The sequence below is a fragment of the Primulina eburnea genome, chromosome 10 (assembly GCF_022965805.1).
Source record: "Primulina eburnea isolate SZY01 chromosome 10, ASM2296580v1, whole genome shotgun sequence".
In the NCBI taxonomy this organism is placed as follows: domain Eukaryota; kingdom Viridiplantae; phylum Streptophyta; class Magnoliopsida; order Lamiales; family Gesneriaceae; genus Primulina; species Primulina eburnea.
Window position 1 is genome coordinate 3,707,910 of NC_133110.1, and position 11,943 is coordinate 3,719,852.

An 11,943-nucleotide genomic window follows, 5' to 3' on the forward strand; every position below is an offset into this window, starting at 1 on the left:
CATAAATCAATATCAAGCATTCAATAATCATGAATGATATAAACAATGTAAATCAACATGTCGTATCAGACTCAACTCAACCGACGCGTCGTCTCAGACTCGACTCCACTGACGCGTCGTCTCAGACTCGACTCAACTCTAACCTAGGGATCCCGATGTTTGGATATAGGTAATTATATCGAATCTCAGTCGATAGGAATGAATCAATCCCTAAACGGCATCGATATAATTCATATATCAATGTCTGGGCGAATCAGCCGCAGAATTGACGAATCAGTCAAGAATTAGGCGAATCAACCAATAAACAGACGAATCAGCATGTAATTAAGCGAATCAGCTTAAGTTTAGACAAATCAGTCAATAACCAGACAAATCAGCCGGTAATTAAGCGAATCAGCTTAAGTTTAGACGAATCAGTCAATAACCAGACGAATCAGCCGGTGACTAGGCGAATCAGCCAATGACTCAACGACTCAGTAATCAATACATGCATTCCGTATCTAAGCAAATTAATCAATGACTAACGAATCGGCAGTCATTACATGCAGTGGCTATAAATCAATAGACAACAAACATCAATCTCATCAATTACAAGAATCAATGTAATAACTAAGTATGTGATTTAGGGAAACTCGAGTCAAACCTTCCTCGAGTTGTGCAATCCCAACACAACATTAATTTATACCTTTCTTTCTGATACTCTGACTCTGTCGAAGTCTCGAACTCAAAGTCTGTCAATACTCAATCTGACATGACAATATCGAGGAGTATAATATCAATACATTACTCCAATTCAATCTGTTCTGCACAATACTCAATCTAATTCAATATTGACGGCATAACGGTATAATCTCCATATACCCAGCAATACCATATCAATCAGATATTAATTCCAACATCTCATAATCAATAACAACTCAATTCTGATAACAATTCTCAATCAACTCAACTCTAAAAATCATAACAATTTTATATGGTATATGTTCCTCAATCCAGTCTCAATTGTCCGATGTCTAACATGCCAAGAACATCATATACGATCATATCAGATTCTGACAATACCATAATTTCAAATCATATCAAAACGTAGCAAAACTTACGTCCAGTTGTAGCCTACGTCGATAGGAATCCAGTACCGCAGTCAGATTCAAAATCAGACGAACGAATTCTTCACAATCGCAAATCGAAAATGCAAAAAGGCGTAAGGATTTTCTTCCTTAATCCTTCGACCCTTTTCTTTATATTCTGAGGCATCCATATATATATATATATATATATATATATATATATACACACACACCTACGTCGCATGCAAGAGGCCAAATGTCAAACTCTTGTTTCGCATGCCTCGCGCTCGAGCGGTTAGAAAGTACCGCTCGGGCGCGGAACTTTCTGCCGGATTCTTGGCTTATCCCACATTGGCGCTCGGGCGGTAATATTCTACCGCTCGGGCGCCGAACTTTCTGTTCGAATATCACTTTTATGGTGCATTGGCGCTCGGGCGGTCTCTTTCTACCGCTCGGGCGCCACGAGTTCTGTACAAAATTCTTGTTTGTCTTGCACCGACGCCCGGCTTTTCCACGTGAGCTCCTACAACCTCAATTCTGGCCTTTAATCAACGTCTGATTACAATCATTAAGTCTCGGGCATTACAGAAATGTTCAAGAAAAATTACATATATAATTAAATTTAAATCATTTTTTTTAAAAAAAAACTAATCCATTAATTCAATCACCGACTGAACTAACCGTTTTAAGTCGGTTCGGTTTTCATCGGTTATGAAAATTAATTCGGTCGGTTCGATTATGATTAAATATTTCGGTTCGGTTCGATTATGACTAATTCGGTCCAGTCACGACCAAATGCTCACCCTACCCATAGCAAACAAAAATTGACCAATTTAGACACTTTGACAATTTAATGCTAATTTTCGGAAAAAAGAAAAAGAAGTAAATTTCGATCATAAGGTAAAAAAAAAAAACGAAATATAGGGCATAATCTTAGGTACAAACAGAAGTGAACAAAACTGCATCAATTACAAAGCACAAAAATTACAACAGAGGACACATACCTAGCAAAAAGATTTAGATAACATCCTCCATGTTTGAATAATTTTCAGAAGCTAACACCTATGACAAATCCGAAAAAAAACCCACCACATAACTAAAGAATACATACATGCGTCGTAGCCTTTACTTCAAAAGGCCTGTTTTCCTACGCCCTTTCAATTCACTGGGAATTATCAATACGGAATCAACACAAAGTCCCCCTTTGGAATGGGTGCAATCAATCTGTTTCATTGAGAATTTAACTTCCGTCGGGGGATCTGATTCACCAACTATAAATTCACCTACCTTATATTCTATCCAAGAACCGCGTTTATGATGTCCAGAAGGGTCATCATTACCTGTATCATCTAAAAAGGATTCGCTTGATGCTTGCTGCCCATCTGAAGTAGTCAATTCGAAATGCACAGGTTTGATATCCCAACCATGAGTTTGATCAAAATAGGAAACACGGCGTCCAAGCCTTTTGGAGAACCTTCCAAGGTGAATTCTAAATGACAAAGTGTATATATCTGGTGGAAAAGGGAATTTTACCATCCCATCTACTTCAAACCACCATATTTGCTGCAAATAGGCCATGACATTAAATCTGCGAGAAAGGAGGAGCACAAGAAAGAGTAGGTATGAAATTTAAAATCAGTTCCATTCTAGTATAAGAGTAAGGTGGTTACAATAAGGTAGTACAGTTAGTTTGGGACAAAAATGTTTATCGTGAAGCACATCTGTTGCAATTCGGAATGAGAAAACAAATTTTCCAAAATGGGATATTACAAGTTTTGATAAAGGTAGGCTACATTGGAGTGTAATACCAATTGTAACAAGAAAATTTTAATAGAAAATAACCTTTACAAAAGCATAGCAGAACGAAATTTGCATGGATATGTTTAAGTTATAAAGGTTTTTTCGGGACCAATTACTTTAACTTGATAATGTATTAAACTATCTCTGTTCTGAGAATTTTTATTATGTGTTGTCAAGCAAAGAGAGCGAATTTCGCTTTCAACAATTGATTTACTTGTGTTTCTACGATCATTGGTAAGTAAAAAGTTACAGCAAAGAACACTTGAGTACACCAAGTCTTAGAGCCAAATTGGTTTGGCTCCGACAATATGATAGAGCAACTCTGAATCACATTGATTTAAATTTGAACACTAAAAGCATTACTCAAGCTGAAGCACGGGACATTTTTCATGCCCCATGCTTCTGCAAATATAATGAACATCTAAAGCAGACTAAACAAGAATGATGATGACAGTGAAGACAGAATTCCCTGTAGCAACATAGTGATCGTTGATAGCGAATGAGCAACATTTTTTGATCAAACAACATTCACAAATCCCACTAAATTAACTTGTGAACAATTTTTACCAAAAGGGTCGAGTTCATAGGAAATGGCTCAAGAATGAATTTATACTTAAACACACTCCGTCATGTGCAAGCCAGTAATCTTGTAATCTGCAACGATAATTATTACTATATAAGGCATATACGGGAACGTTGGTCTCGGTCGGACACCAAAAAACAAAGATCACCCATGACAAGCTTAATGAAATCTATAGGGTTTTGAGAACCAAAGGTTTTAACCTGTGAATCTTGACCGTCCTAAAACTTTGAACTACAGAGAGATGACCCAACAATAGTATTTATAATTTCCACAACTTGGATCAGCAACAAGATTATGCTCTTCTGGTTTTACCTCCCTATTTGAAAAACATGATTTCTAGATTCAACATCTGAGACTCGTGTATATATAAAAAAAACTCGAGTTCTTGAAAATTTGTTTCCTAGAAAGTTTTGTGGCACTTATCCACACCCTCGACAACTCATCATTGAAAGACAGAACACTGACACAAATTTGAGTTCAAGTGCATCAATATTAAACAAGAGTTCATGGAAACAATAATATTCAAATATTTGAAACCAGTACCAAATTCATGTAATCGAATAGCAACATCATATCCAGAAGTAGAGAGTATTCGATAGCATGCAACAAAAATCATCAGATACTAACCTAGATTCTTCAGTTGGAACCCAACTCCAATATCTCCGGTCCTCAATACCTGTAATTGCCATAGCCTTGGCCGATATAGACAAACTAACTCTCCCAGTAACTCTGTCCACCCATGCTACCTGTAGTTCCCCGCGTGAATATAAGTATACTACAAATACTAGAGTGAAAACCCAAATTAAAAAAAACATAGTAAAGTAGTTATTAGTCATAACTCGATAAAAACTAATACTGTTGGATGAAGTAGATGTGGAACCCATATACTATTTCTGTTTCAAACAAACTTATACCGAAGTGTTGGAACTGAAATACCCATATGATCACCAATATCAGAAAATCATAAAATAAACACGTAGAAAACATCAAACATAGCTCAATCCTCATCCATCAACAACAAATTTCTCCGCATTATCAAACAAAATAGCTAGACATCCTCGATCCCAATTAAAAAATAAGCCAATATCTTCAAATGATAACTCCCCAGTAAGAAAATTTGTCAAACCAACGGAATTATTGATAAACCAATGAAAAATGGCAGTCCAAACCAGTTTTACAAATCAAGTAGCTGCAAGTAAACTAATTTCTGATTCCAGCGTAATCAAACTGAAACCAAATCACCACAACATCGTTTTCCCGAGATCACAGACGTCAGTCAAAATCACAGAATACTGAGGAAATCAAGTGGCGTGCCTTGTGCCCGTCGTCAAAGGGCAGGGGGCGGAAAAGGAGGGCAAAAATGTCCTTTTTGGATAGCGTTTGATAGACTTGTGGATTGGATAAGAGGTGAGGAGGTCGTGGTAATTGGAAGGTAACTTGGACTCCCAAACGGCGTCGGATGATGCAGCACCGCGGAAGGCGCGGTTTAGCCGAGCCAAGTTGCATATCTCCGGCGGCGTAAGATAGAGGAACACGCACGCCACGCAGCTCTCCGGTATGTCCCCAAGACCCGGCACCCCGTTACCCGACCCGTCTTCGATTAAATTGGATAACGATGAACCCATAAATACGTGATCAGGCGGGGCTTAAATTGATGAATCGGGGCGGATCACCTCCGTAGAGGGGCGACGGAGGATGGTGGGAACAATGGGTGTCGAACTTTGCCTATGCCCACACCTACACAATTTGAGTCGTCGGCAGTTGTATTCGTGGATGCGTGCGGGGCGCTCTCTCTCTCTTTCCCAGATCTTATTTGGATGTATTATATATATATATATATATAGTTTTGATATGTTGTACACCCACTATACATACTTTTGTGAGCATCGATGAGGTGTCACTCATCTATTTGATGCATAATTTTTCTATATCTCATCCATCTAATAGGTGAGTGACACTTCATCGGTGTTCACATAAGTATGCACGGTAAATGTGCAGGATATCAAATATATATATATATATATATATATATATATATATATATATATATATATATATATATATATAGAGGGTTGGTACCCTGCACCCCAGGAGTGCAGGGTAACATGGGCGCCTAAGCCAGCTGGGCGGCCACGTTTAGCGACTACGATTTTATGACTCCGTCGCCAAGAGCGATGATTTTTCTAATCCGTCGCTAAGAGCAACGTTTGTATAAAACCGTCGTTAATTGTCCAATTTTTTTTAAAAAATACTGACAACAACGCCCACTCAACAATAGATAAATTGAGATCAAAACACAGAATGCAAAATTCCAAGATGTGCAAGGTGTTTCATTGTTCGATAAAATTTGTAAATCTACTTTTTCTATCGGCTGTTAAAGATTTATAGGACACCAACCGAAACCGGATTTTATATCCAACAGCTTCAGTGTTTGATTTTTCAAACACAAGATTTACCTTCAAATACCCTGCACATCTTGGAAATTTTGCATTCTGTTGATTGATCTCAATATATCTACAGTATGGATACAAAATCACGTCCATAAAAGCATCCAGAATGGGGTGTAACACCTATTTAAAACCCTTTCCATTGTGAGTGGCCGCCTCTGTGTCAGTTTTTTTTTTTAAAAAAAAATTGGTGTTTAGCGACGGTTTAAATTAGCCGTCGCTAGTGACGACGGATTATGGTAAACCGTCGCGAGTAGCGACGGAATCTCAGAAACCGTCGCTAGCTGGGCGTCAGCACAGCGCCAGCTTATATATATATATATATATATATATATTATTTATTACATGTGAAATTTTGATATGTTTCATCATATTCAATAGATCATCTTATTAGTGAGCACAAAAGTAGACATAACTGATAAACAATTGTATACCAAGATGATTCTCGTTTTTAGGACATTATTATTCCATTGGTTCAATAAGTATTGAACATACCAATGGATCTCATTTTGAGCAAAGTATTTCTAAAATGACGAAAATTAATTTAGCGAGCAGAAAGAAGATTTTTGAGCCAAAAAAAGTTATAAATCGTAGATAAGAAATTATGAAGCCACAGGATATTAAAATGACATTTTTTTAATTACCTTTGGAAAGAAGATTGAAGCCTATTAAAGATTCTTGCGACAAGTTCAAGTTTGAATGGCCTATTTGCTATAAGTGGAGAAGAAATTGCAATTATTATTTCTTGGCTTGATTGGTGACTTTGATTGCCATTACCAAAAAAGGTTACTTTCAGATTATTTGCATCAATTTATAATTTTTTTTTTTTTTTTGAAACAATCAATTTATAAATTTTTAAAACTTATAAGATGTGTGTTAACTAACGATATAAAATAGTCGTTCAAAATTACAAGTTTTACAATTCATTTTAAATTTTTTGAAATCTTAAAAATTTATAAATTGATGATCATAATCTGAAAGGAATTTTGAACGACTATTTTATACTAACATAAAAGTAATTAATTATACTTGAAGTTAAACCCTCCGTTTGGATAAGTACTTTAAAAGCAAATAGTATTTTATAAGTAATAAAATTTAGAGTATGTGTTTGGATAAAAAAAATTATAAAACGTTTTTGAAAAATATTTTTTTAAAAAAAATTTCTCCTGATATAGTTTTTAAAAACAATTGAGTGATATTTTTTGATTATTTTAGAATGATAAAAATCAAAATATGTTACTTTTAAAGTGTAAAACATTTTTATAGAATATTTGTTCAAACATATTTTTGGTCTTAAAACAACTTTTAAAGCCTTTTATAACTTTTTTTTAAAAAAACATTATTATAAAAATGTTTTATAAGTATTTATCCAAACACAGCCAAAGTTGTAATACACAAAATGAATTATTTTATTTTAAAAAATTATTTGACGCATTTGATATCATCTAAAAAGATATTATAATTTCTTTTCTTAATTTCCCTGACATTACTATCCGTTACATGCATGATACTATCTTTTTTCTTGATATCCTAATCTATGAGATGGGAGGACTCGAGATTTGTACACGGAAAACAAGGTGAGATCATCGGAGTTAATGCTGAGTCTCACACGTGGGACAATATTACAGCTAAATGTATGTGATTCGAGTACTTTATGTGTGACCATATTTGTATCTGGATTTTGATTTTCCAAATCTATGTTGGATCCAAAATGATTTAAATCGAGTTTAAATTGAGCTCATTAATTGGTAAATTTTTTAGATATAAATATTTGTTTTCAACAAAATTCCAGCCTAATTTTTTGAACGAAACTGAACTCCTCACTACTTCTTTGAAAAGTTTGTTATATCTCAAGTGGAGACTGAAATATTTCTTCAGGGTTCTTTTGCACATGATTTGGTTGTCTGAGTTGAAGTCAATTATTCGCACTAGTGCCACAACCAAAGGACCACATTGCCAAGTTTTAAATTGACTTTTCAGGACAATAGTGATATTGAGATTGACAGAACATAATAATCTTTAGTTTTATCGCACGTTGTAAAAGTTTTATTCGAAACTCCGTAGAGATCAAATCAACCATAATATCAATACAAAATCTCTCATTACTGGCGTGGACCATTACTTGATTTGAAATGCTTTTTTTTAAGAACCAGAAGTTGCATTTAATAGAGTAGAATCACTTCAATTTTAAATCCATCGTACCATTTAATTCATTTCTCATTCTTGCACATATACAGGAACATGGAACGTGATTGTGCTTATTTCTACAGGCAAGAAAAGTACTGCGAAATTGTGTAGAAAAACGTGCAAGATGCTAAATAATACTATGGATATGGGAAATTCTGTAGCTGGTTGTAACCATATTTTCAAGTATTACTATCTTTTCAATTTCCAAAGGTTCTACTTCTACCAAACCTAAATTGGTTTATGGATTGGACTATTCTATTAGACTTAAATCCTATATTGCTGTCCCAATTCAGAAGCATCGGAATCAGATTAGTTTCACGTGAAAGATTGAATTAGAATGTCCCAACTAAATACTATTACAATATAGCATTTTCCAGAATAGATCATATTGGTGTAAATTAAATTAAAATGTGCCAACTAAAGTCTAAATACTATTAAATTCTTCCTTTCAAGAAAATAGCAGCTAAAACTTCGATTTTTCATGGTATAAAAAATCACCTAAGAATACCTCTGATTCCTTGATGGTTGATTTTGTAGAATAAGCTCTTCAGTGATGCTAACTTCCATTGTCCACTTTTGTAAACTCCGACGATGACTGATCAACCACATTGTAGTAAATTGTATCTCTTGGATATAAACAGTTGCCATATGTCATGCTGCCATATCTGGAGAGGTAATTAAGACCAATCAAAAGTTCTACAATTGCTGCCTCTATCTGCACTCGATTCGCGAAGTAAAGGGTCTGAACAAGAAGCACATTCAACCCAAAAAATGGTCTCTGTCCTTCAAAATTCCTCTCAGATTGCCATTTTACCATGTTGTGAGCGAGCGGAGAAAGCCATTCAAGTATAGTTTCAAGTGTTAATGTCCACTGAGCTGCATCGTTGGCGTCATATTTAGACAAAGTAAAAGTTTTAGAAAAAGTTTTCAATCTTGATTTCAGACAGCTTCGAATATTCACCGGTAACATATTGTAGAGTTCATCTCTAGCATCAAGGCTGATCAAATGGGGAGATGATGCTAGTTTCTCGATCAATATGACGACCTTCGCGTAGTGCAAAGCCAACGCTGAGTGACCAAGTGTAGCTGGAGGAGCATTCAACAAGCGACGCTTGGAGATAAAGAAAGGGACTCTTTTGGGATTTAAGATATCGTACAAAGTTGGAAGAGCACTCGTACCTTTCTTTTCATCTGTATCTTTCTGAGACGAGTCAAATGACCTAAATGAGCTACCACAAGATGGTAAGTAGTTCTCTACTATAGGAGATTCACGTCCACCACCCATGCATCCAGAGAAACCAACAGGAGCAAACCGTTTAGTTTTCATTTCATGTTGTTTTCCACAAAGAATGGATGAGTGAAAGCCACCACGAAATGTCTTGTTCATTAGGCCCAAATTCAAAAACGACCTCCCCATGTGAATTTGAAATCTAGATAGGCTGTTTTTTGATGGGTTAACTGATGGTTGAATCAAAGCAGAATTGTTGTGAATAAGATAATTTACGTGAATCTGCTCATCGTCATTAATTCCTTCAACAAAGCCAATCTGGTTAATCCCATATACATACTTGATCCTCTCAACAACAGTAAATAAAGATCTGAGAAGAAGTCGGACTGTGTAGTCATATGTTCTGACCCAAGGAGACATCTCACGAAGATCCTGCACATCCTGTCGTTGCCGCAGTACCTTATGTTGAAACTCAAGCACTTTGACCTCGCCTAAATCCGCACTAGCTCGCATTCGCTTTAGATTCTGCTCAAGCTCGGCCAACACTTCGAGTTCTTGGCACATTTGTTCTGTTGCCCCCACAAAGCTCTTCATTCTTTTAACTTTCTTCTCCATTTTCTTGATCCTATAACTCCACCTACACCATTTGGGATCAATCTCCCCGGAGTCATAAAACACTTGATCAAGATTGTGATAAGTAGGGTCCGCACATTTCTTTCCAAGTATGGCCACTGATTTTGATGCTCTTTCAAGATTCTCAAGCATCTCTGCAAGAGCAAGATCCATAAGAAGGTCCTCTTTTTCAGACACAAGCTTTTGAATGCCTGCTGAATTTGCCATCTCTTCTCTCAACTTAAAAATTTTCTCATCCGATAGATACTGCCATATATTAACAATGTTTAGCATGAACCTCGATACTTCAAGCGATAAAATTCCTATAACTGGTTTGTCAGGCTCCTGCAATATAATCTTATGTGAACTCTTCCATATATTATTAAACCACGAGTCTGTAACAGTTTCGCCCACCATCTCTCAAAGTTATGAATACTCACCCACCTAGCTATACAAGTACCTCAATCAACTTCACAACCCCTATATCAAAGTTCAATCACATAATATAAATTAGCTAAGGTACCCGAAATTTCAAACCAGATTGAATAAACTAAACAACTTTCTTACCCTATTTTTGTTTTCAGTATACACAACAAAAATCAGAATCAAAACTTATCAGAACATTTCATCCAGCATCAAATTGTGCAAGAGGAGAAAACTAGTTTACCAGGCCGCATATAAGACTCCTCAATCAACTTGGCCTAACAATTTCTGTAATGAAGATAGACACAAATTATCTGCAGTTGTGCTTTCTTGGTTCTGTCAGCTGGGGCATGACGAAATGGAATTAAAGTCAACAACAAAAGAAGGATCCAAATGCTTTACTGAACAAAGTGCTACGTGCCTGAAAGTCTCTCTTGAACTCGAAGGAGTCATCCTAGGAGTTCGTGTATTCGTGGATTGATCTGTTATTTTCCCCATGGGTATGTCAGTATTCTAAAGGATCGGAGGTTGTGATACCATTACTCGCATTAAATTGTGGGAGAGATGGGAAGGAGCTTATAAGTCATGTAAGATTCTTCGAACAACTTGAATCCACCATTTTTGTCAACGGCTGCTAATCACAATAAAATTATGCATCATGCTAGCAGATCTACTGTTTATGCCGTTGCAAAGCTACGGAAAATTTTGCATTCAATCTTCCTGTGAACAAACATTCAATTTATTCAGAGATTTACATTAACAAAATATGTTTTTGAAAGAAAATAATAGCATGATGCATAATTTTCTTGCTCTGATCCACATACTGACATTATATATCACCGCACGACGGATGAATTAGTACGTCAAAAAAAAAAAAACAAAAAATCAAAATAAAAGATGCTCTTGCATTAATAGTAGAGCTAAAATTTAAGTACATCCTTAGAAACAAAGCATACAACAAAAGAATTACATCATATAATCGAATCATAATGCATCAATTGAACAAGAATATGACGATTTGCTGCATCGAAAAGAACTCAAACGAACCTGTTTTCAAGAACAGTGTACATTAGCGATTCCGAAGTGACATTATACTCCGTTTGTTAACATTCGCACCGCCAGCGTCATGTAGATAGGACTGTTTTTACTATAGCGCAACGAGTCAACTACGAAAGCTAAAATGCGCTGAAACGCGGTGCGCACCAGGTGATATATTCGTTTGCGCGATCGATCGGGTGCCACTTTCAATTTGGAGCTGCTTACGACGTCGTATCTGAGCACATGAATTTTCGAGTACGCCCCAAAACTATTTTCAATCAAAATTGCCCAAAATTTAGTAATAAATAACATATTTTTTCCATTTTTTTTTTGAACAATTTTTTTTTTGGGCAAAACTAACGATTTTCTATTACCATTTTAAAATTGAAAAATTGATGGTCAAACTAATATTCCGAGTCGTTATCGTTATTTCGAACAACCCGTGACGTAATTTTGTGAATTTACTTCAAATCCCGTCCTGGAGATGTTTATCAGCAACGAATGACAATGTGTATAAGTAAGGATTCTGAGATGAGTTGAATGAAATCAGCAGGACTT

At 35.9% G+C, this 11,943-nt stretch overlaps 2 protein-coding genes across 7 annotated transcripts; both read right to left on the bottom strand.

The window, feature by feature from the left end:
- Positions 1-1,954: 1,954 nt before the first annotated feature.
- On the bottom strand, positions 1,955-5,259 carry LOC140842600 (F-box protein PP2-A15-like). The gene is given in 4 exon segments (XM_073210609.1): positions 1,955-2,655; positions 4,078-4,196; positions 4,765-4,845; positions 4,848-5,259. Coding segments are annotated over 4 exon segments (891 nt in total). The 5' UTR covers positions 5,076-5,259; the 3' UTR covers positions 1,955-2,192.
- A 3,126-nt stretch (positions 5,260-8,385) lies between these two features.
- LOC140842601 (protein PSK SIMULATOR 1-like) lies at positions 8,386-11,617 on the bottom strand. 6 transcript variants are annotated; one of them, XM_073210612.1, is made up of 3 exons: positions 11,395-11,617; positions 9,264-11,067; positions 8,386-9,152 (listed from the first exon to the last, which is right to left on the bottom strand). In XM_073210612.1, the coding sequence occupies exons 2-3, from the start codon at positions 10,339-10,341 to the stop codon at positions 8,641-8,643; spliced, it is 1,590 nt and encodes a 529-aa protein (XP_073066713.1). In that variant the 5' UTR covers positions 10,342-11,067; positions 11,395-11,617; the 3' UTR covers positions 8,386-8,640. The 6 variants fall into 6 exon arrangements, with proteins under 6 accessions (XP_073066713.1, XP_073066717.1, XP_073066711.1 ...); XM_073210616.1 differs by having other exon boundaries at positions 8,388-10,191; positions 10,592-11,067; positions 11,395-11,615; XM_073210610.1 differs by having other exon boundaries at positions 8,388-10,404; positions 10,592-11,067; positions 11,395-11,615.
- Between the last annotated feature and the right edge of the window lie 326 nt (positions 11,618-11,943).

What these genes read in the sequence shown, in the direction of transcription:
- LOC140842601 (XM_073210610.1), bottom strand. Translation starts at nt 10,341, where the DNA reads ATGGTGGGCGAAACTGTTACAGACTCGTGGTTTAATAATATATGGAAG.